Source organism: Onychomys torridus, chromosome 11 (genome assembly GCF_903995425.1).
Source record: "Onychomys torridus chromosome 11, mOncTor1.1, whole genome shotgun sequence".
NCBI lineage: Eukaryota > Metazoa > Chordata > Mammalia > Rodentia > Cricetidae > Onychomys > Onychomys torridus.
The window spans coordinates 30594798-30620588 of record NC_050453.1 but is presented as its reverse complement, the minus strand read 5'-3'; the positions used below and the strand labels follow the sequence as shown (position 1 = coordinate 30620588).

Here is a 25791-nt window from a genome sequence, read left to right as displayed (position 1 = left end):
GCTGTATACATAATAAATAAATAAATAAATCTTAAAATAAAAAAAAAAAAGATAACTGCCAATGTGATTAACCCCTAACTAAAGAAGACCTTCTGAGATGGTTTACAAGCCTAATTTAAACCTCATAAAAGTATAATAAAAACTAGTAAAGACAAAGTTATGACAACATACTTGGACAATATGAAAGGCTAACTCTTAACTCCTTGAATATTCTAGCTTCCTAAAGCTAGCTGAATGAAAAATGAGGAACTTGTGTGGACATGGCTTCTTAGTGCCTTCATACAGGCAATTCTTTTAGGTTCCAACACTGGCAATGAGGCAAGAAATTGACTGTACCACATCAGGGCACTTCGTACAAGTTACCATCATCAAAACAAAACCCCTGAAGTAGAAACTATTATTACCTCAATTTCCAGATGAGAAAACTGGACAGCTGAAGATGTTCTTCAAATTATACAGAACTATGCTTAGTTTCATACTGAAGCTAAATGAAACTTTATGGCCAGCAAGGTGGCTCAATGGATAAAGGGCCCTGCACTTGGGTCCAAAGCCATACAAGTACATGAAATGAACTTAAATATCCCGAGGAAAGGCTCTCCCACTATCCCATGCCCTTTTATTAAACCTTCCTGACTCTCAGCACTTTCTTTCCAACTGTCAACCACCTCTCTGCTTTTGCATTTCTTCCTCAGGAATGTTCCTAATAAAACATTAATGGATAAAGTTTAAAATAATGAGTCTTACTCAGTGCTGAGATAAAATCCACAAATAAAAAAATGTCACCTCATGGCATTAACCTATACAAAACAAGCAAAAAAAAAAAAAAAAAAAAAAAAAAAAAAACCAGCCGGGCAGTGGTGGCTCACGCCTGTAATCCCAGCACTCGGGAGGCAGAGGCAGGTGGATCTCTGTGAGTTTGAGGCCAGCCTGGTCTACAAAGCAAGTTCCAGGACAGCCTCCAAAGCTACAGAGAAACCCTGGGGGCGGAGGGTAAGAATCCATTGTCTCTTCTTCTGAATCTACAGATATGCATATCAGGCTATTTTACATTCTCATACATGCCCTTAATATTCTGTTCTGCTTGATTTTAAGATTACCATTCCTCCTGTATATTGTGTTCCATTTGCTGCTAAATGCTTCTAAATTAACTTTATAATTCTAAGTAAATTTCCAGATCTACCAAAACAGAACTATGCTGATATAAAATGTGAATATACATTATATATATGATACTCTGTATATATACATGTGTATATTATGTATTAGTATCTGCATGTATGTATATACATGTGTGTATATACATACATACATATATAATATATAAAAAATACACCCATATATAAATGCTTTGGTATTAATCACATGGACTGTATCCTTCAAAGGCTTCTATTTCCCAGTATTTTATGCAAGTAGGTAAAACCTTACTGAAACATTAAGAAAAATCATTCTAATATTTTAGTTAGGTAAGTATGTATGTTTACATGGACCGAGTAGCACTGTTACACTTTAGTAACCTTAAGGCACATCTTTTTACCTGTATATCTGAAGATAAAGCTGGTGCAAAATACAGCAAGACTCAGACAGGAAAGGAAGAAATTCCTAAAATAAAAAAATTCTATTCATTCTTTGTATGTCACATGACTTTCTAATTAAGATCCTCCCCCATAACATACAGAATAAAAACTTGGAGATGCCACATTCAAATATAAAAAGAAAGCTTACATGAAAATGGAGCATTGATGAGGCTAAGCACCTTCTTGGCTGCTAGAGCCACCATCACCCACAATTAGCAGCTCTCACTTACTGAGAACCATCTCTGCTGTTCAGTTCTGGCATTTCTTGTTTTGTTTGCTTTTTCTTTTGCTTTTTTAAAAAAATTTTGTTGGAGGGGGTTTGTTATTTTTTTATTTTTTTAAAGAGAAAGAAAATAAAGTTGGGTGGCCAGAGAGATAGGGGGGCATCTGGGAGATGTCAGAGGAGAAAAAACAAAACTTTTTCAAAACCTTAAAAAAAAAAAAAAGACATCAAAGTAGGAGGGGACTTGGGAAGAAGTTCTGAAGGAGAGAGAGGAGGATGAGAAAATTAATGGAGAGTGAAAATGACGAAAACGTATTATATATGTGTATGAAACAACCATCAAAGAACTAAAACAAATAAAATTAAATTTTTTTTCCACACACTCTTGGAAAACTTATTCTATTTTTTTTCTTCTTTTTGGTTTTACGAGCCAGGTTTTTTCAATGTAACTGCCCTGGCTGTCCAGAAACTCTGTAGGACAGACTGGCTTTGAACTCACAGAGATCCACCTGCCTCTGCCTCCCAAGTGCTGGGATTACAGGCGTGCGCCACCACCGCCTGGCCTACACCTTTTTTTAAATACTGTGACAGGCTTTATAAATAGTATTTAAATATAAACTATGTCATTTGCTTCAAACTAGTTTATGCTTATAGAAAATGATTAACTTACAGAATTAATTTTCAGAAAATTAAATAAAAATATCAATGATGATGCTAACAATATAATATAACAGAAGCTCAATATTTAATAATAAACAGTATTAAACCATAAGATCTTCAAAATTAACTTCAAAAATACATTCAAGCCAGGCAGTGGTGGCGCATGCCTTTAATCCCAGCACTCGAGAGGCAGAGCCAGGCAGATCTCTGAGTTCGAGGCCAGCTGGGCTACCAATGAGATCCAGGAAAGGCGCAAAGCTACACAGAGAAACCCTGTCTCAAAAAACAAAAACAAAGAAAAAAAAAAACTTCAAATGACTAATTTGGGCAAGCTGAGGAGTAGGGAGATAGTTAACTGGGTAAGAATATACGCCAGGAAAGCAAAAGGACTTATAAAAGCCAGTTATGACACAGCATACTATAACCCCAGCATTGGGAGATAGAGCTAGGCAAATTCCAGGAGCTCACTACCAAGTCTACCAAAAAAGCTATAGGTTCAGGGAGAGACCTTGTCTCATAAAACAAGGTGGAGAGGAAGAGAAGACACACTCCATGTCAACTACTGCCCCCCACATGTGTACACACATGCAAGCCCACCCTGCCATACACAAAAGGACAATTTAAAATTTTGTGTTTGTTTTAGTTACGTATTACAAAAATGAGCCTTACCTTAGTGTAGTGCAAAAGGGAATTAGCAAAGAAACGACACAATTTGAGTGTTTTCTGATATATTCTGTAGTCAGCATTATCCTGTTCCATAAAGAAATAAGTACAATAACACAAAATTAGCTAAACCTGTGAGACAAAATTTTCTAGAATAACTTAGTAAACAAAGTGATAATAGAATTTTTCATGAAAATATAATTATTCTCTGTATTATTTTATTCCCACCAGTTAATAAGATACTTTATGAATTCTGCATTACTAAAAATGAACTTGTAACTTATCTTACTGATTTGAAAGTGAAATTTAAATAATTTATTTGCTATACAGGAATCAAATTAATCAAAAGGAGGTGATTGATATGTAAAAGGTAAAAGAAATGGCAATGGGGAGAAAAGAGAACACAAACAGCCGATGAGTAACACTGAAAAAATGTCAACCTAATTATGTATCTTTTGGGAAAAAAGGACTGAAGACTATTTGACTAGCAAAGCTAAAAAAGACATGATACATGGTATTCATGAGCTGGGGAGAGTAGGGGGTTAATAAGGACTTTCTCTAATTGCTAGTGGAAGCATAAAGTAATACCGTTCACTTATATCAGGAGTTAAGCTGTTAAAATTCTTTGACTAGCAACTTTGTTTCTGGATCTACACACCACGAAAATACCGTACCAAGTATGTAATGCAATGTTTTTTAACTGAAGGGAGCCAAGCATCCATCACACAGAGTGATTAAAATACTAATGACATACTCAAATACTATAATCCCAGGTAGTATGAAGAACAGGGCAAATATACTGATATACTGTCATGACACAAAAATCTCAAGCCCGGATAAAAGAGTTTTAAATTAGCACCCTAAAGTTAAATCAAATGAATTATCTTTTTTTTTTTTTTTTTTGCCATAACTGCGGACCGAACCTAGGGCCTTGCCCTTGCTAGGCAAGCGCTCTACCACTGAGCTAAATCACCAACCCCCAAATGAATTATCTTTAACTTTGAGAATTATTTCACATAATCTATCTTAACATTAATGTTGACTATGTTTAGTTCTTTTCCTATTATGGCAAAATCCTAGTTTAATCTAATCAAAATCTGAGTTATCCATTAATGGAATAATCTACTTACATCTGACTTTCATTACAAATAATTAGAAATGGTTTTCTGCAATAAAAACTGTAAACAGGGTTGGGGATTTATCTCAGTGGTAGAGCACTTGCCTACCCAAGGACCTGGGTTCGATCCTCAGCTCAAAAAAAAAAAAAGTGTAAACAGAAATTCACATTTCTTTTATATTATCAACATGAACTCTGTTATACAGTGCTTTCCAAGTAAAAAATGCAGAGAATAAAAGCTGGAGAGATGACTCAACAGATATAGGTGCTTGCCACACAAGCTTCAAGATACGAACGAGTTTGATCCCTGGAATACACATAAAAGTGGAAGGAGAGAAACAACTCTACATAACTGCCCTCTGACCTACACACACACACACACACACACACACACCATGAAACATGCACCACTCCCCTGAGTAATTTTTTTAATAACAGAGATTAAAAGATGAATCCACTCTAATGTTAACTTGTATCAGCGCAGACTCTTAGCAACTTGACACTGCCAAGAAGAGTGAAATAGAACACACTCTCAACCAGTTCTCTCTTGTGGGGGTCTCTGCAACTGTGGGAGGCAAAAGTAGCTAGTGTTGATTCAAACTTTGGTAGTCTGACCCTGAGTAGTTTATCTTAGGCATATTTAAGCATAGCACAATTTGGCGAAAATGTTCCTGGTGATATTTAACTCAATCCTTGAGGAACAAAGTAAGCTTAAGAAAGATCCAAAATGACTATGCTAAAACTCTGTAAAGTACATGTGACATCTTCCATAAAGATGAGCTCTACAGACTGAGCTAAGAGCATGCCCTTACCATATCTCTACCTGTGACTTGACCTTGGCCTTCCATGACTTCAGAACTATAGAACTAGATTGCTGCTATCTCCAAATGACTTCATTTTAGGTATTCTGTTGTCAAAAGAACAGTAGACTACTACAGATGATTACTGCTTGGGAAGACATCCTAAATATCAACAGTGAATAGTGTACTAAACTATAGTGAGTGAAAAGGCTAGAGACATATAAGCTACCCCAGAACTCCCTTTCAGTCAGTGAATGGAGTTGGTCACATTTATCAGTCCAAAATTTGCACAACTAAGTCAAAACATGAGAATCTGGTTGAGAAAGTTTCAATTTAATTCTGTTTTCATATAGCCAATTTATATATATATATATATATATATATATATATATATATATATACATACATATATATATATATGCTACTCTCATCTAACCTAGGAACCTCCCAGACTTTCTTTCGGCTTGCCACTACAGGCTATACTATTTGGGGGGCTTTCCCTGTGAGTCTGCAGTGTCAAGCAAAAAGGAAACTGAAAAGAAGGATGAGACTGCAGATAGGTCTATATCAATGGTTCTCAACCTTCCTAATGCTTCAACCCTTTAATACATACAGTTCCTCATGTTGTGGTGACCCCCAACTATAAAATTATTTTCATTTTTACTTCATAGCTGTAATTTTGCCACTGTTATGAATAATAATGTAAATATCTGTGTTTTCCAACCGTCTTAGGCGACCCCGGTGAAAGGGTCATTTGACCCCCCACAGGTTCCAAACTTCTGGTCTAAATCAGGTGAAAAGGGGGACAAGTTCTCTGCATCTACAGGATACACAAGTAAGCTCTTCTATCAGCATCTTGAGAACCAGAAAGGGAACCAGGAAGTGAGAAAATAAAAAGGGGGAATGAAGGCATCTGAAAAGAGAAAGGAAATGCAAACCTCTTCATACAACTATGCCTCACTTCTGTAGGTTTCAGAACTCCTTTTCAGACTCCTATGTCCCTGTGGGATCTGTCCTTCCAGATTAGCCCTGTCCTAGCAGTAGCTGCCACCAGTCTGGGAACTTTGATAGAACTTCTACCCTTCCATCCCCAAGGTTGTTTGGTAGGGAAGAAGACATACACAAAGGAACCTTCTATCAGTTGTAGGTCATATTACTGCTATTTGGGGAAAAAACAGTCAATTCATCTTCCCATAAAAGCTACATATTAGTTCCTGGGTCCATCAATTCTGTAACTCAGGGATGTTTAAATAAACTTATAGTAAGTCTAAATCAAAAGTCACTGTGCTTCTATAATACTTTTATATGAAGATAAACTGTAATTTCCAACAACCCTATTCCACATGCTTAGAACACAGTCTTATTTCATAAAGGTGATGCCAATTCAACTCTGTAACTTCTTGAAATCAAAACAAATGTATCTATCAATTTTTAAAGATGAATAAACACACACACACACACACACACACACACACACATATTGTTAAAGGTTGTGATGCATTAGTGACAGAAAGGTTGACAACCTCTACATTAGGAAGACCTTAAATAAATGTAAAACAGAGAAACCACAACTTTGTTCTAGGTCAGAAGAGAACAAAAGATTCTGAGGAGAAAGTTCTGACCAAATAAGTCTGTAAAAACAATGGGCAGGTCAATGCTATAGAAAATGAAAGTGAATGTGATACAATGTTCTAGGTAAAAAGTAATTATGAGTTGTAAATAATTCTACAGATTTTTTTAAGAGAAAATAATTAAAACCCTAGACCATACCCTTTGTGTTCAATAAGATTTAATAACTGCCTGGCAGTGGTGGCACACACCTTTGAGCCCAGCGCTCGGGAGGCAGAGGCAGGCAGATCTCTGTGAGTTCGAGGCCAGCCTGGGCTACAGAGTGAGTTCCAGGACAGGCACCAAAACTACACAGAGAAACCCTGTCTCGAAAAACCAAAAAAAAAAAATGTACTAACTGCCAAAATCCTAAATCCCCTTTGTAGTGTTGTTAGATTATATTTTACCTGTGCAGCCGGCTGTACCATCTGCTCAGCTAACTGTAAACAGGAATGGAAGGAGAAAACAATGTCTTCACACAAACTAGAAATAATTTCCTTGTGTTTCAACTGGCTTTTTATAACCGACTGATGTTTAAGGCTCTGCCTAAATGGATAAAAAGAGAAGAATTAAAATCACCAGGTTGGGGATTTAGCTCAGTAGTAGAGCACTTGCCTAGCAAGTGCAAGGCCCTGGGTTCGATCCTCAGCTCCAAAAAAAAAAAAATCACCAGAAGTGACATGTGGTCACATCAACTCAGGCCCAAAGAACACCTACTTTATAGAACATTTTCATCAACACAATGTATTACATATTAAACATGGTACAATTAAGATGTGCCAACTTTATCTTCGAAGCTAGTGGCTAAATTTTTGTCTTTGTAAAATATTAATTGAATTTCTATTTGTCAAACAATCTGCTGGGTCTTGAGGATTAGAAATAAATCAAATGGACATAATTTTTGCCCTATCTATATGGAATATATGGCCTAATATAAGAATGTTAAATAAACGTGAGATCAGAATAATTAGTTGTGGTAAATGCTAAACTGAGAAAGCTCTATGTACTATGAAACAATTACAAGAATATGAATGTTGTACCAGGGAACGAAAGATAAGCAGAAGCTTACAGTGCAGAGCAGGAGAGAGGAACAGCCTCTGCAGAGGGCAAGCTGTAGAAGGCCTGGGACAGGGGAACTTCCTGCATCTGAAGAACTGAGAGCAGAAACAAGCAGCAGCAGAGGGGCTGATAAAGGAAAAGTGTCCAGAAAGGCTTAAGTTGTTGCTCCGTATGGTAGGAGATTTTAACAAGCTGGGTGATATGATCCTATTTAAGTTTGAAATCCATCACTCTGAAAACAGAGCACTGGAAAGGAGCAAGAATGAAGGGCAGCTGACAGCAATGCTGGTTTGGTGGGATGAGGATGACCATGTGGTTAACCCACTGAGCATTCACAGGGGTCATGTGAAGTTTCAGCAATTCACAATGGTGAACTCAGTGTTCAGTGCAATACTATCAAAGCAGTGCTATCAGTATCCTATTTTAAGATGAACAAACGAAGGTTCAGAAGAACTAACCAAATTGTCCAAAACTCAGAAGGACTCAGGTACACATATTATGGCGAACAAATGACACTCCTATTACTTTTTTGCAGGTTAACATCCTGAGGGAACAAGCAAGGTACCTAAAAGGAGTTACACCAACTTTTCATACATTATACATGAATAACAAAGTAGCTTAATTATTCCTGCAGTAGAGGATGCCTCTTCTCACCCCTCAGCATCTAATAACTACTACAGGTACTCTCCCAATTAGCCCTTTCCATTTAAGTACAAAGTCTTTGAAAAGTAGAATTAGGGTGGAACTAGTCAACTGTATATAGCAAAGATTAATATCAGCTCCAAATATAGTTACTAATTTCTGACTTAGACACACCATATTTGATCTTGAGAATTACCTAACAATGGTCCATTATTTCAGAGCTACCAGCTAACTAACTACAACTGTAGGGTTTTTTAATTTGTTTGTTTTTAAAAGATAGCAGTATAGAGGAGTTCAGTTTGGTTTAGAAGCTACCTGTCAATATCTGAATTATCATGCAGCAGAGCCAATGAGTATTCATATAACCACATAAAATTTTTCAAATGTAATCTATAAACATGAACTATTTAGAATTTGAGATATAGAAATTATAGTATGAAAAAGGGAGTCTAACAAACTTACTTAATTATAAACTTCCATGTATTGGCATGAAATGCTTGATCCATAGTGGAGATAACTGAGCAGACATCCAATAAGGAATGAATAACTAAAAAGAAAGATAACACGCCTCTCAGGATAATCAAATGTTATATGAGATGATATTCTTTTATATTTGAATGGATCAAGTAAACACCTTAATACTTGACTGAATTAAAGTATGTACTAGTTTGAAAATAAACAGGTCAGCTGGGCAGTAGTGGTGCACACCTGTAATCTCAGCACTTGGAAGGCGGAAGCAGGAGGATCTCTGTGAGTTCCAGGTCAGCCTATACTACAAAATGAATTACAGGACAGTTAGGGCTACACAGAGAAACCCAGACTCAAAACAAAAAAGAAAAAGAAAGAAAGAAAAAAGAAAAAAAGAAAAGAACCAGGTCAAATAATTACTGAAAATAAATTTGCGGTTTATAGCTACCAAATGACAATTAAAACCAAAAACGTTCAGTAGAATAAAAGTTATATCCTACTGTAATTGAAATATTCTATAGATACAATTCTAATTTTTAAAAAATGACACTGCTGAGGAAACTTAACAAGAACAACTAATTTACACTAACTTACATTCATCAAAGTGTTTTTTTTTCTGGTTGTGCTAGATAACTGGCCCCAACTGGCCCTCCTGAAGCCATAATACTATCTTCAGGCATAGATCAGTAACTTGATTTGATAAAAAGGAACAATAATCAAAGCAAGGCAAACCAAGATTTGGTGTGCTGGGACTTGTCCTCCCTTGCTATTCTTGGAAACCCCAAAGCCACAATGATGATTGAGCCTGTGTTAAAATGTACATGACTTTCTCACCACTTCTGCCTCAGCAAATAGCCAGAGGTGAGTGAAGTTCTTAGCTGCAAATGCAAGGATGAGCCAGCTACACAGAAAATTACTGCAGATAATGGGAGTCTAAGTTGCAGGCACATGGAATTGTGAATAAAACATTTTAAACAACAGATTTTCAGGTTGATTACTTAAAGAGCAAAAGGTACCTAATAAGTGCTCCCAAATCAACCTAGTCTCTTAACACTAAAGTTAGGAATATAATCTTTACTTTCCTATATTAGTATATATTTTTTTTTTAATTCTAGATCATAATGCATTAATGAGTGATGAAATCAATGACACAGATTACAATCAGTAACTCCATTTTGTGCTATGTTCATGAGACAGGGCTTTACTATGTGGCTCAGGCTTAACCTAGAACTTCTAAGTCCTCTTGCTTCATCTCCCCAAGTGCTGTGCAGGCCTGTGCCATCACACCTGCCTAATAATTAGCAAGCCTGTAGAATAAAATAGTACATCCAAGGCCTTGGGCTTAATTCCCAGCAAAGAAAAAAAAAGAAATAATAAAGTAATAAATGTAAAATGAATATTATTTTTATTATAATAAAAGTATCTTATACATTCATAAGCCCCCCACTACATACATATACACACACACACACACACACACACACACACACACACACACACACACACACAGAATTCCAGAAAGGAATTTCAACTCTCTCCCCTTTTCCCTTTTTGTTATGGGTTAAGGGAAAAAAAAAAAACTCTAAAGGCTGCTTTCTCAGAATGTAGAGTAGCTTAAAGGATATAAAGCTAGATACATCCTTATTTGTTAAATCTTGTGTGAAAATTACCAACTATAAATTTTACCTCGATATTCAGATCTATAATAAAGTATAAAAACTAAGTTTTACAAATTTAAAGGACAGAAAATTTATCTAGGAAGATTTAGATTATTTTTTACACATAAGCAAGAGAGCATGCATCAACAGAAACATTAGTTTGATAACTTAGTTGATTAGTGAACTATAGCCATTTTTACCCTATTCTAATCTATGATTCTTTGCTCACCTTCCACCATCAACAAAATGTTATTTTCATCTACTGAAGGGTCCATGCAAACCATGTCCAGCAGTCCCATCAGCTTCTTCTGGAGAGAATAGGCCTCCCTGAAAAGACCCTGGAGAAGGTCTGACAGTAGGTGTAAGCGCCCAGAATACAGAGACTCACTATTCTAATCACAAAATATAAGAAGAGAAACTGATCACAAACATCTCAAAATTCAAATTTATTTTAGCCCATACTATCAGAGACTGAGATCATAAATTTAATGTTCTGACAGAATCACACTTTATTAAATGTTCTTTGATAAATGCAAGAATGTAAAAAGTGCATTTTAGGGCTGGAGAGATGGCTCAGCAGTTAGTAGCACTGACTGCTCTTCCTGAGGACCAGGGTTCAATTCCCAGCACCCACATGGCACCTCACAACTGTCTGTAACTCTAGTTCCAGGGGACCCCACACCCTCACATAGACATACATGTAAACAAAACACCAACGGACATAAAATTTAAAATTTTAAATGGTACATTTTAGCACTCCATCACCACGTACAAGTCTAGTTAAAGAGCAATTTGTCATTTACTCAACAAAACATCCATAATGAAACTGCCTGTGTCCTGCAAATTCAAGCCATCTTTTGTGCTTTAAAACTGCTTCAGTGTAGTGGGTAGCCATCCCAGCATTGGCCTGGAAGTTCCAACCCCCATTGAAGCTTCGGTAATGGTCACGCCCACAAGGCAGGGCGGAGGAGGAAGCAGAAGACCCAGGATCAGAGAGGTCGCTCTTGGTTCTGCGACACTGGACACAGGAGGTAGACTGAGCAGAGTTCTCCAGAGAACACCGCCGGACTGTGCCATACCTATCCCTTCATTTGTAAGTTACCCCACAAAATAAACCTCCCTTTAAACTACGTGGAGTGGCCTTAATAATTCCACCAATACTTCAGTAATGTTAAGATGGACTGTGTAAGCCCCTTTGTCCAAGTCTAACACAACAATTTCAAGACTCCTGTGGTTAAACATAACCATTTTCTTTAGGAAGGGAAAAATTCAATTCCAAAGCCACTTTTTATTCACTTGTGAAACAACTGTGTCTATCTTTGGTCCACAGAAAAGGCTATCCCAGTAATATCAACTAAAATGTAAAATCTTATGCATAAACATTTATTCAGTACTCCTGCCTGAATCCAGGCCATTTAAACTCTACATAGACTTTATCTAAGTAGATACATACATCTACTCACCTTACAATGTACAAATGTCTTTTTAATTATATGCAGGATGGATGAGGGAAGACTATGAATATTTTCTAGAATGACGAATTCCTGTGTGGTACATACATGATGAACAAATCCTGTAAGGCCTCCTAAGATCTGCGCCATTGTCTGGAAATCAGGAAAGGTTGGTTTAAGATATACTTTTATGTAGGTGACAAAGAAATTAGGCAGCATTTTGAGTGTTGGACCTATAACAGTGACAAAACATTCTATGCCTCTCTCTTTTCAGTGACCTTCGCACCACTTAGAATCATGACCGAATTCAGGGTGCTATCTTGATCTGTCTTCTAAGATGCTTAACATAACATCATATAAAAATTCAGAAATTGTCTTTCAATTTTTATTGAAGTCCATAAATTTAATTCTAGAATCATGCCATTTCAAAAAGAATAAATGGTTTGTCTTTTTTTTTTTTTTTTTTTTTTTTTAAATTGAAGACGAGATTTCACTCTCTAACCCTGACTGGCCTCAACTCAGTAATCTTCTGACTTCAACCTCCCTAGTACAACAGGCAGGCATGAGGCACACCACCCCTGCTACAAAAAACTTTATTTTTTTTGAGACAGGATCTCACTATATAACCCCATTTGCCCTTAAAGTCAGGCATCTCCTGCCTTAAGTATGTCACAACACCCAGCTCCATTCTCTTTCTAATACACTTACTTGTAAAATATTTCTTAGGGTGACCTGGATTTCTAAATTTTGGCTTGAGAGTTCTGTGGCTTGAGTGGTTAATTCATCTATCATTCCATCAAACAATTTTATAGTCTGTGAAAACAAATCAACTTATAAACAGGAATAGAAATCACTAAAAAAAAAAAGACTTTGAAGGAAAAATAAAGACAACAAAATGATCTGATTATTCATTAGTAACATTTACCCACTTCACAGTTAACCACTGTTCCTAATTTAAAAGTACCTTTTTTTTTTTTTAAGTGAGGCAGGACCTCTTTTTTTTAATTTTTAAATTTTTTATTTTTATTTTATGTGCATTGGTGTTTTGCCCGCATGTATGTTTGTGTGAGGGTGTCAGATCTTGGAGTTATAGACAGTTGTAAACTGCCATGTGGGTGCTGGGTCCTCTGGAAGAACAGCATGTGCTCTTAACCACTGCACCATCTCTCCAACCCGCTTAAAAGTACCTTTATAATAGAGTCGCTAAACAAAGCCTCAAGCCTTGCTTTGCTTTTCATTTCTGTGGTGTCAATGTATTTAGTAACTGAAAAAGAACCCATTCAAAGTTCATTTGGGGGTCTGACAAGCGCAGTACTACTCTATACAATAAAAGACAATGACCTTAATCAAACAAAACTGTTGCTTTACAAGGGCATTTCTTGATATTGGTTATGAATTTATATTGAAGTCTTATATTTAGAACCCATTTATAAATTTTGTTTTTGTTTTGTGAGACAGGGTCTCTATATATAGCCCTGGCTGTCCTGGAACTCTGTGTAGATCAGGCTAGCCTTGAATTCAGAGATTTGCCTGCCTCTGCCTCCCAAGTGCTAGGATCAAAGGTGTGCGCCATTCTGCCAGGCATTGTATTTTGACTAGTTTACCTTTTTAAATATAAAAATCACTTAACAGTAATGAACTGACATATAGAAACATCATGCAACTAGATTTATGCAGCTACTTGAACAGTTATCTAGTCCCAAATGATACACATCCCCATGAAATGTTACACTACAGAACAGCTTTATATATATAAAAAGCTTAGCTGTATTATACCCCTAGTCTATGAAGGATATCTCGAATTACTACAAATGATGAACTATTTTTACTACTTATTTGCACTCAAATATGTTTGATATATTAGAAAAATAAGAGAATTAAGAAAATTAGGAACAGATTATACAAAGTTAAGACCAAATTTTAATAACTTCTATAGTGTGTAAATTAACATAAAACTGTACCTTTGGTAAAATTTGGGAAAAGACACTCTGTTCCAGTGTCAGGTGATTCACATGAGGCAAAAACATATCAGTAATGATTTTCAAAATTCCTATAAAGCAAAAATAAGTTAAATGGGTATGGATACCTGTACTCGACAGGATCCACTACTATTAAAATACATTTTTGAAAGATGTGTTTCCAAAATGGTGAAAATTTGAATTTTAACAATTATAAAACAGTTATATATAATGACCCACAGCTGGGCTGACAGGAATGTAAGGAATGAAATGACACAGTCCCCATCATAATCTAAAAGTAAATTCTGTATACATGTTTGCATGTGTATGTTCATGGACACACATGCCATAGCATGCATGGACATCAGAAAACAGATTTCTTATAAGAAGTCATGAAAACAGATGGAGACTAAAAATTTTCCAAATGACAAATTTATCATCATCTAGAGTCTACACAGTAAACTTTTCCTAATTCAGAGTATTTTCTAAATATATTAAGAGGCTGAAAGTTATAACAGACTGAAATGGTGTTTTATCTTGGTCTTATCAGAGCATAAAATTTTCAATATGCTAATACATCATTAAAAATGGAATTTAAAACTTAAAAACACTATGATTGGAAGGAATTATCTCATTTTATATAACAGGAAGTTACCAAAGCTATAATAAAGATTAAGATCTTATCTAATGACATATGTATACACATCATACACACAAAATATTTTTACTTACGTATATGTTCAATCCAACTCTCAGAATGCTGATATATAGAGTAAATATAAAATAATTAAGGAATAAATTCAAAAGGGACCCTTAAAATTTACCAATAATTCCTAAGAGACTAAAATTATACCCAAATCCCTGATTTCTTTTACCTCTCAAAACTTAATGTCTATCAAATAAACAAACGTTTTGTGAAAATTTTAAGGAAGAAGTTTCAAAACTACTTAGAGCTAAGTAACTTTCAAACTAAGTGCAGTCATGAGATACTTATTACTGATGGAAGACAGTACTGCAGCAATACTGAATTCCAGCTTCTATGATAGGAAAGAACCTCTCCTTAGCATCTCTACCCTTTGTATCTGGCTTAATTCTGCACATTACTTACCTATCTTACCAACCTTACCAGACTGAAAATCTTCTGCTGGTAGCAGGAGCTTGCAAATTGTTGCAACTTAATTATAATATTAGTTAATAATAAACACAATATAAACTATACTTGTACATCACTGAGAATAAGTAGTAATATTTTATTGTAAAAGCAATAAGAACCCTTGTACAATGTCAAAAAAAAGTTACCCATTACTATCACAAAAATCCCTCTTCTAAATTTTAACTTTGAATATTTTATAACTGCAATTAAAATGAGGTAACCTAAAACTTTTCAGTTCAGGAGGGTAGAATCTGCCAACTGGAACAATTCCAGTTTAAATTCAGAAAGCTTGCTACTCCATAATAATAAGTTATGAGTAGGCAAATATTCAGATAATGTCTGGACAATAAACAAAGTGAAAAATATGAAACTAGTTTTGGTAGGTGATAAGATTGTGATCTACTGCACTTTGCTTCCATTTGTTGTATAGGAAGAAAGTAAAATACTAATATTTGAAAAACTACTTGAGACGTTTAGGCATTTTTATTGAACACATATGTGCCAGTCACTATTCTCAGTGGTGAGGCTAAAACAATGAGCAAAACCAAACGTCTGCCTCTATACTTGACAATGCAGTTAGGGAAAAAAATGAGGAAGGAGCAAATAAGTTAAGGATCAAATGGTCTCCAGGAAACCATAAACAACACCATAAATGTAATTGGCTGGTATGGCTAGCTTTATGTCAAACTGACACAAGCTAGAGTCATTTGGAAGGGACTCTAGATGGAGAAAATGCCTCCCTAAGAGTTGCCTGTAGGCCTATAGTACTACACCCACCCCGCCTGACCCGCCACTTTATTGAAATAAGACTCATTTCTAATACGATATATCTTGATTACAGTTCCCCCCTCCCTCTATTCCTCCAAGTACCTCCTTCCCTCCTCTCCCCTCAGGATCTACTCTCTGTCTCTCATTTGAAAAGAACAGGCTTCTAAGAAATAACAAAATAAATTGTAACAAGATAAAACAAAACCATCACACCAGAGTTGGATAAGACAAACCAACAGAAGGAAAAAAACACCCTAAGAGAAAGCACAAAAAAGAATGAGACCCATTCATTCACACACTCAGGAGTCCCATGAAGATAATAAGCTAAAAGCTATAATATATACGCAGAGAACCTGACACAGACCCGTGCAGGTCCTATGCTTGCTGCTTCAGTCTGTGAGTTCATACAAGCTTTGCTCAATTGATTTGTAGTGCATTTTCTTAACTGATGATTGATGTAGAAAAGCCCAGCTCACTTTGGCCAGTCCTCCCCTGGGCTGGTGGTCTTGGGTGCTATAAGAAAGTGCACTGAACAAGCCACAAGGAGTAAGCCAGTAATCAACTCTCCTCCCTAGGTCCCTGCTCTGCTTGAGTTCCTGTCTTGAATTCCTTTGATGATGGGCTGTGATATGGAGCTGCAAGACGAAATAAACCCTTTTCTCCATCAAAATGGTTTTGGTCATGGTGTTTTACCACAGCAATTGAAACCTTAGACAGGTTTCAGGGAGCTACCTAAGACTGAGGACTCTGCAAAGGCTCCTCTAAGGAAGTAACACTGAGGAAGGCCAGAATGAGATGTTGAAAGGCTGGAAAACAAATTCGTCTGAGAACAAAGATTCTCAAGTAAGTCATCTAGTGGACGAGGTGTAGCTAGCTAGGTATGACGGAAGGACTAGGTTCAAATTATGGGGAACCTTGAAGACAAGTTCTGACTTGTTCTTAAAAGTAAGCCACATAGGAACAATGAAGAAGAAATAAAGTGAATTGTTTTTCACTCTAAACTTTGTAAGAATGGATGATAGAAGAGCTGTATAGAAACAAGGAGAATATCACTAGTCCAGATTGTCAAGCTTGGAATCACAGTGGCAGCAATGGAGACAGGTGCATTTAAGAAGTAATTTAGAATCAGGAACAACAATTTGCTGGTTACAAAAGAGTATTCAAGGTTTACTTACAGAAGAAAACCTGGAAGTGAGATCTGAGTTCTTAGTAGGTAGCAAGGTAAGGTAGAAATGGTGCTTTGAATTTAGTGAAGGTGCCTATAAGATTGAGGGGAGAAAAACATCCTATCGTCATTCCCCCTAAGCCTAGCTTTATACCAGACACACATTATATAACTAAATGTCTTTGAGTAGGTAAACAACTGTTTCCAGGAGGAAATTCCAAATTCCTTCCAGGCTGGCACACATATAATTCCAATGCAGCAGACACAGGATCATTGCAAACTCAAGACTAACCTGTTTTGTATAGCTAGTACCAGACTAGCCAGGGCTACATAGCAAGACCTTACCTAAAAAGCAAAATAACTCCATATCCGCACAAGGAGTATAAAAAAAACAGACACTGGTACCACGTTAAGCTAAGCTCTAATGAATGACTACAATGTGCTAGAAATACTTAAGTTATATTGATTGTGAAACATCATTCGTGCAGGGTTTGCACTCTAGAAAAAGTGATGGTCGTGTGTGTGTGTGTGTGTGTGTGTGTGTGTGTGTGTGTGTAATTTTACATCTAAGGTGGAATCAAAGACGTAATACTAAAATCACCGTTTAAAATGAAGGGGGTCGACTTCCAGTTACAATTACAAAGTATGACACTATCATCTGCTCCTGACAGCACGCCAATTCCATCGCGATGAAAGTCAAAACCTGAAAAGCAACGCTTTCTAACTAACAAGGAAACAAGAGGTTGGAAAGAGGAAAGCATTTTTGGCGTACACAACATCCTTTAAAGATACGGTCCCACAGAATAACTACGACTACACCCTTCACTTCTCACACTTCAGATGCCGAGCTGGGCCAGCGCGGGCCGTGGAGCTCAGGCCTGGCATCTCCCATACTCGGCAGCAAGCACGGCCTATGGGAAAAACGAAGGAACAAACTAAGGCATGAGAACGCCAGTCATCTTGAAACGTTCCAGTCGCAATCGTCCGCCAATACCAGGCGGGCCTAGGCCCTGCACCCACTGTTGTCCTCGCTCCCTCCACCGCCACCTCGGAAAGGAATAGGGTTCGAGCCCGGCCACAGGCCGCCCGCTTGGGAAAGGCAGGAGAAGGATTGCCGCGGCCCGCCCCCCAGCGTCCTGCAAGGATATGAGGAGCCGGGGCAGCGCCGAAGGCAGTTCCCGGCGGCACTCCTCCCGTGACCAGCTGCTGAATTTCTCCAGCACGACCCGGTTCGCCTCCACATCGTCGTCCTGAGACATTCCGGCGGCGTCAGCCACGGACGAGTGAGCCCAACTCCCGCCACAAGTTAGAACGGAGGTGACGCCGTCCCAGCAGGCTTTGAGAGCGCTCCGCCCACACCAAACCATAGAGAGGAGGCCCCTCGCCCCCAGGCGCCCGGGGCTTCTCTAGCCGCCGGAGGACTCGTCTCGCTGGTGTGCACGGTGGGCTGACGGCGAGCTTCGCCACGAGTTTCGGACCCCGCGTACTTCATTCACCTTGACGTCTGTCATTAGAGTGCTGAGACCAGAAGTCTTCAGGTGTGTTACCCTCTGTGCCGGGGGCTTTGAGACTCTGCGCGTGGGGTCAAGGGTGAGCGGGACCTGTAACCGGGGATGACTCTCCGCCCCACAGTGCAGAGGGTTGGAAAGTAGAAATGATTTCAGTGGAGCGACTTCTTCTGTCTCTACAGCTCCTGCCAAGTGAACAAAGAGCTTACCTTCCTGAAATGTGCAGATTAAAACAGGTGTTATAAAAGTCTGGCACACTTGCTGAAAATGTTCCTATACAATTGATTTTACTTCCTACGGTCCTAGTCTTTATTCATTCCTCCTGGCACGTGCCGTTTAAAATTAACGGATCTGGATTAAATATGCCGCGTGGATGAATTTACAAACACCAGGTCACACCTGTACGTGTTTGAAAATAGGTGTCCTTCTTTCCCAAATGAGACCTTAAACTGGGGCCTGGGGATTTAGCTCAATGGTAGAGCGCTTTGCCTAGCAAGCACCAGGCCCTGGGTTCCGTCCTCAGCTCCGACAAAAAAACAAAAACACACAAACAAACAAGTCCTTAAACTGGTTTTGGAGGCAGATTAACAGACAGAGATGAAAATGTATCGGAAATTTAAGGGGCTCAAGGCAGCTAAAAGACACCGAGTAGCTAGCTAGTCTGACCTGTCTAAAAAATCTTGGGCTTTATATTTTGTTCTAGTAAAGGTGGTTGCTGTTATGGCTATTCTTTTGTTTGTTTTTATATTTTATCTTCTACTTATGAATACTTAAGGAATCTATATTTTCCTAAATCACCCCCTACACACACACACACACACACACACACACACACACACACACACACACCTTTTTAAAATAATTATCATTTTCTCTCTCTTTTTCTCTCTTTTTTTTTCCCCACTTCCAGGGCTGAATTGAAAGAGGAACAAAGGCCTCTGAACAGTCTTTGGACGCCTCTCTAAGTATATCCAGTGGTGGGTAAGCAGCTAATGAACATCGATCCCAACAGAACTAATTGATCATGTGAATCAATTAAGCTATTGAATCCGATTTCGTAGTTGAAGCATCATCCTCTGGTAAAGACTGTGTGCATATAAGAAGAGGATGGCCTTTCAGTTCAACTTCAGCGTAGAAGAAGATCTGGAAAATAAATTAACACCCCTTGGAGATGGAACTTTGAGCCTGGATTCACCAAAGGAACCATCAGTCTCAAAAAGCCAAAAAGGAAAGCGGGACAAAAAGCGTTCTGCAGAACCGTCAGAGTTTCTTCCGGGTCGCTTGTCTTCCGCTGTCTCTGAAGACACTGGCCACCTACTCAGTGCAGCTGACCGGTCAGCTGACCCAGAAGCATGTGAAAAACAGCCCTTCTTGAGAGTTGCTAGAGAACATGCTATGCCTGAAGATTTAAATCAGGTCTTAGAAAATAAAGCCATGGAAATGTTGCCAAGTACCCAGCATGTTAACATAGCAATAGTGAAAACCATCTTGTTGAAAGGAAAGTTCCCGGGAGAAAACATAGTTTCAAAAAGCTTTTCTTCTCATTCTGATCTGATCCCAGGTGTTTATGAAGGAGGCTTAAAAATCTGGGAGTGTACCTTCGATCTCTTGACTTATTTCACAAAGGCAAAAGTGAAATTTGCTGGGCAAAAAGTTCTGGATCTTGGCTGTGGATCAGGGTTACTTGGAATAGCTGCATCCAAAGGAAGAGCTAGAGAAGTTCATTTTCAAGATTATAACAGTTTGGTGATGGATGAAGTGACCTTACCTAATGTAGTTGCTAACTTCCCTGTGCAAGATGAGGGTAATGATGTAAATGAGCCAGATGGGAAAAGACAAAGAGAGTCAAAAGTAGCCCAAGAAATAAGTAAGTGTCGGTTTTTCTCTGGGGAGTGGTCTGAGTTTTGTAAGCTTGTATTAAGTGAAAAACTGTTTGCGAAATATGACCTCATTCTCACTTCTGAAACCATTTATAATCCAGATTATTACAGCACTTTGCATGAAACACTCCTCAGACTGTTGAGTAGGAATGGCCGGGTACTTCTGGCCAGCAAAGCACATTATTTTGGTGTTGGTGGTGGTGTTCATCTCTTTCAGAAGTTTGTAGAAGAAAGGGATGTATTTAAGACTAAAACACTTGAAATAATTGATGAAGGTCTCAAGAGGTTCCTAATTGAAATGACTTTTAAATACCCCAGTTAATATGCACTGGGCGGCCTAATGGAATAAACAGAATAACCCAGAACTTATGACTGTTTAATTTCTTTTTATTATTTTTTCTAAAATGATGGTGTTTGTATGGTTCTGCTTATTAAAATAATAAGTCAAGTAAAGTAGCAGCCTTGTGTTTTCCATGTAAAACTGCAAGTTTGCCTGAGAAGTTGATGAGCTTTTGAATCACTTTGTACGAAAGTTCTTTCTCCACCTTCATTCAGTTGACCTTTCTACCATCCCTAACCCTCCATATAGGTGTTCCCCTTTCCTACCAAGCTTGTGAATCTCTCTGCAGTCTTTGTTAGTTCCTTGTTCACATGAAGTGCCTGGCTAGATTATTAAGGACTACTTCATCCCTGAGTAATACTGAATGTAAGTGTTTGGTTGAAGGCCTATGTAACTAGGAAGACGTTTTTATTGATTTGCATTGTGTAAAAGCATTAGCATGCTGCACAGTTGAATTTGCATTCAGGTGAACACACAAGAATCTGATACAGTATGAGAAAGTGGCTGGGGATGCAGTTTGGTGGTAGAGTACTTGCTAGCATGCAGGGGACCCTCTGTTCCACCCCCAGGACTTCAACAACAACAAATGTGTGGATGGTAATAGAAGGAACAGTACTGAAAGTTGGCTCTCACCCCTGTAAGCCAAGTATGAGACCCTGGGACCTTGGTTGGAGGACAAATAGGGAAGAACAACTTCAGATTCGGGTCTGTAAGCTCCTCAAAAAAGAAAGGGCCAGGTGGTGGTGGTGACTCCTTTAATCCCAGTGCTTGGGAGGCAGAGCAGGTGGATCTCTATGAGTTCAAGGCTAGTCTGGTCTACAGAGCGAGATCCAGGACAGGCACCAAAGCTATACAGAGAACCCTGTCTCAAACCCCACCCTACCCCCAAAAAAAGAAGAGGAAAGAAAGAAAGACAGGGAGGGTGGAAACATTGTACTGCTTGGTTGAGGCTGCTACAAAATTTTAAATCACTTCCAAAATTGAGATCTGCCATGTTATCTCAACTTTTTCTTTCTTGAAGGAACCCTAAATCATACTATATCTTGGGTTCAATGTGGTATTTATTGGAGCCCTGACAACTAGGTACCATGTTTTGTATAGTATTTTACTTAATAATTATACTCTTGCATGTCATTCCCAGTTTAGTAATGATTTATCATCCTCAGTTATGAAAGCTAACAGTTTGCAGCTTTTATTATATGCATAGTTGATGAGTTATATAATACTATTATTCAATACTATGAGTAGATTAGGTTATAGTAACTACCCTCGCTTTACAGGTAAGTAAGTTGATTGCTGTGGAACAATCTTTTTGTACACTATGAATATGTACTACTCTCATTGGTTAATAAAAAGCTGACAGGCTAGTAGCTGGGCAGAAAATTAGGTATGAAAGACAAACTGAGAATGCTGGGAAGGAGTCACCAGCCAGGTGCAGAGGAAGCAAAATGAGAATGTCACACTGAGAAAAGGTACCAAGCCACGTGGCTAAACATAGATAAGAATTATGAGTTAATTTAAGTGTAAGAGCTAATTAGTAATAAGCCTGAGCTACCTGCTGAGCATTTGTAAGTAATATTAAGCTTCTGAGTCTTTATTTGGGAAGTGGCTGCCAGGTGTTTGGGAGTTGCTGGCAGGACAGAAACTTCTACATGCAGTTGAGACTCAGAAAGTTAAGTTGTCCTAATCACATTTTTACCTTAAATCATAATGTTGTATTTATTTTATGTGTATGGGGGTACCTTGCTCTGTAGCATAGACTGTCAATCAATTGACTATATAGCACAGGCTGACCTTGAACTTATAGCAATCCTCTTGTCTCAGCCTCTCTACTGTTGGGTTTATAGGCAAGGGCTATTATGCCCTTTGCTTGAGTCAGAATCTTAAGTCCTTTAAAAACTTTACAGTTTTCAGATGTCTCAACTTATCAGTGCCTGTTTTGATCATAAATTTTAATACTCTTATTCAGGAATGATGGTTAAATGTACATCCCCACAAATCCCATAGATGCATATGTATGTATCCCTAATGTATATGTAATTGTGTATGTTTCCTAACTTTTAAGAAGAAAGTAAATCAAATACATTGACTCTCATCAGATAAATCCACAGGTGTATCAACATAGAAGATACATAGTGTGCCAGATGCTTGAACAGACATACTGTCAAAATTGCCACAGCTAACAATTCTAGAACCTGCCCCCCCACCCACATGCACACATACAGACACACATGTAGTAGATAACAAAACAAAGACACCCTCCTGCCTGAACTGGCTAACTGAGGAGTTGGAAAGCATCAATGCTTTGATAATCAGTATTAAAGTTTTTGAGGCAGCCAGGTGGTGGTGGCGCATGCCTTTAATCCCAGCACTTAGGAGGCAGAATCAGGTGGATCTCTGTGAGTTCGAGGCCAGCCTGGTCTACAGAGTGAGATCCAGGACAGGCACCAAAACTACACAGAGAAACTCTATCTGAGAATCTTGAACATGGGGCACATTTTTTAGGGATTTGCTTTTGTTTCCTGAGCTTTCCACAAACAGAACTTTATTTCCTGTTTGCTTTACTGAACTCAAACTCCTTCAGGATTTTCACAATTAAGAACAATTTTCTCACCTCTGGAAAACAAAGAGGAACATTTCTAGGAAGGGTGGTACAGATGTTCCCAACACTTCCATTTCATCTCCTTTAACAGGAAATGCATCCATGCCTGAATATTAAGCATTAAAATAACCACATTCTTAACTGCTTTTCATTTTCCCCAAATGAGAGATGATGTCTTGTTGTATAACTTCCCTACCCCAAACTTCAGAATGTTATCTTGACTCCTAATATGCTTCAATATAAGGAGAAAAGTTAGATCAGATTTAAATTGTTAGACTGCTTTGTCTCTTTTAATTTGTTGGCTATCATTTCTTAGTATCTTGTAGATGTTTTAGTCTATTGTATCAAATTAAACAATGAAGCAACTGCAAGAAGTTCAATTTTAATACTTTTTCTCATAATTGTTCCTGAATGAGCCTGCTACTCTAACCTACATAATGCATACATTTTTCTGGAGTAGTTTGGGAAGAAATAAGTTCCCTCAACCCTAGGAGACCCATGGTCTAGGCACTCTTCCCTTTGTAACCAAACAACTCTAGCTTCTTCTGACATCTGCAATCATTCTCATTATATCAAGAATTCTCTGAGGATTGCCTGGATCTAGAGTCGACAATGTCAATCCTCAGAAATGTCAGTTAATGACCTGTTTCTCGTGAGAGATGTTTGCCCTTGTTCTGTATAGGAAGTCAACACTTCCAGTCCTGCTGCATTTCTTGTGAGCCTTTCATAAAAGCAGAATAATGAGCAGATATGTCCCCAGTCGTATCTGTGCTTTGTTTCATGTTGTACTGCGACATGTGCATTTCCTTTGTTAATCAAGGGACTTTGTCAATTTTAATTCATAAAAGGTGACTATTCAACAAGGGGAAACATAACAGTAGATAACTAACGGCTTTGAACCCAAAGTTTCCTAGAAGAGGAGAGATACACAAAGAGCCAAAGACCGAACGAACTAAATAAGAAAGAAGGGAAAAGAAAGAAATCAAGAATGACAGAGGGAGATATGGCTTTTATTAATTAAAGTTTACAGTGAGGCCAGGCATTGAGGTGCACACCTTTAATCCAAGCACTTGTGAGTGGAGCCTAGCCTCGTCTACATAGTGAGCTCCAGGCTAGCTACTGCTGAATAGTGAGACCCTTTCTTCAAACAAACAAAGTAGCAGGAAGTGCTGATACAGGTAAGATAGTTTAGCCTAAGATAGAAGAGCCAGTAATTAGAGAACCAAGAGGTTGACTGGAATCCACACAATAGTTGGATTTTGTTTGTTTGTTTGTTTCAAAGATAGGGTTTCTCTGTGTACTCTGGCTGTCCTAAAACTCACTCTGTAGACCAGGCTGGCCTCCAACTCATAGAGAGCCTCCTGCTCCTGCCTCCAGAGTGCTGGGATTAAAGGCATGTGCTACCACAACCGGCTAATAGTTGGACTTTTAAACAAGAGATAGTTTGGGATTACCAATAGCTCAATGAATAGGAGACAAACAAGGCAGAGGTTAGCAAGACCCCATCAAGAAGCACTTAAGACAGCCCAAGGGATCCCTCTGCACCCTTTGCATATCACCTCAGTGGGGGTTTTGTACTAGAGACCGATACACCTAGATTTTTATGCCTAGAATAACCTACATCCCAATTGCCCAAGACAGGCCCAGTTCATAGGTTGCCCCAGTGTTCTAAGTTTACATTCTAGTACTCTCAAGAGTGCACTGAGGGCTGGGGACAGAGCTCAGCTGATAGAACACTGGTCTTGCAGGATTGAAGCCTGGGTACTGAAAACAAAAGATGAATCCTCAGGACGGAAAAGCAAAAGTATATACTCATTATCCTTTGCAAATTTAGGTCAAACTTACGGCTGTATTAGGACCTTATATTTTTGTGGAATGAGCCATGAATGTTTAAAAAAAAAAATCACCCACTAAGTATCAACTTATGTATCCAACACTGAACCTAAAACTGGGTTACAAACATGAATACATTTTTGCGTTTGGGAAGAGCTACCTATCTAGGTTGGATATAGAAGTGAAGATGTTTCATGTATTATGTGTGATGTTTGCTCTCCATGGCCAACTTGACAGGATTTAGACTCAGTTGAAAGATGTGTTTCTGGGGATGTCTGTGAGGAGAGCAGCTAAAGAGGTTTAGCTGCAGAGGGAAGAACTGATTGTGGCCTGGGGTCCTGGACTGAAGAAAATGAAAGATGAATGAGCTGATTGGCCCAGTTCATCTTTCCGCTTCCTGGCTCAGATGTAATATAGACAGCTTTCTCATGCTCCAGCCTCCACAGCTGGGGAGCCTTTCACCATCACACTGTCCTCAACACAATGCACTGAACCGTCTCAAACTGCGATCCAAAATAAAGCCTTCCTTCTTTTAGTTACGTTTGCCTGTTATGTCACAGCTGTAAGTAATAGAACTGAAATGCTGTGCAAGTTTCTGGTAGAGCCATCTTGTTGAGCTAGAGAGTGAAATCATGTAATGGCATGTACAGAAAAAAAAATA

The 25791-nt window shown here is 38.3% G+C and overlaps 2 protein-coding genes across 6 annotated transcripts in view; one reads left to right on the top strand and one right to left on the bottom strand.

Moving 5' to 3' along the window:
* C11H1orf112 (chromosome 11 C1orf112 homolog) overlaps nucleotides 1-18305 on the bottom strand; it is a 43050-nt gene extending 24745 nt beyond the window's left edge. For 3 of the 5 annotated variants that reach the window (XR_004946150.1, XM_036201814.1, XM_036201815.1), the window contains exons 1-10: nucleotides 18116-18305; nucleotides 14614-14653; nucleotides 13885-13973; nucleotides 12632-12736; nucleotides 11936-12076; nucleotides 10702-10864; nucleotides 8809-8893; nucleotides 7053-7191; nucleotides 3127-3207; nucleotides 1535-1599 (exon numbers count right to left, since the gene is read on the bottom strand). Coding sequence is in view for 4 of the 5 variants with exons in the window: in XM_036201814.1 (XP_036057707.1) it covers nucleotides 1535-1599; nucleotides 3127-3207; nucleotides 7053-7191; nucleotides 8809-8893; nucleotides 10702-10864; nucleotides 11936-12076; nucleotides 12632-12736; nucleotides 13885-13973; nucleotides 14614-14653; nucleotides 18116-18226 (1019 nt within the window). In the remaining variant the exon portion in view is untranslated. Of the gene's footprint in view, nucleotides 1-1534; nucleotides 1600-3126; nucleotides 3208-7052; nucleotides 7192-7714; nucleotides 7840-8808; nucleotides 8894-10701; nucleotides 10865-11935; nucleotides 12077-12631; nucleotides 12737-13884; nucleotides 13974-14613; nucleotides 14654-18115 lie in introns of those variants that run through there. The other 2 variants (XM_036201816.1, XM_036201818.1) reach the window with 2 other exon arrangements.
* Nucleotides 18241-20808, top strand: Mettl18 (methyltransferase like 18). The gene is made up of 2 exons (XM_036201820.1): nucleotides 18241-18505; nucleotides 19386-20808. The coding sequence occupies exon 2, from the start codon at nucleotides 19583-19585 to the stop codon at nucleotides 20675-20677; it is 1095 nt and encodes a 364-aa protein (XP_036057713.1). The 5' UTR covers nucleotides 18241-18505; nucleotides 19386-19582; the 3' UTR covers nucleotides 20678-20808.
* The last annotated feature ends 4983 nt before the right edge of the window (nucleotides 20809-25791 follow it).

Coding starts and splice junctions, on each gene's coding strand:
- Mettl18 (XM_036201820.1), top strand. CDS start 19,583: ATGGCCTTTCAGTTCAACTTCAGCGTAGAAGAAGATCTGGAAAATAAA.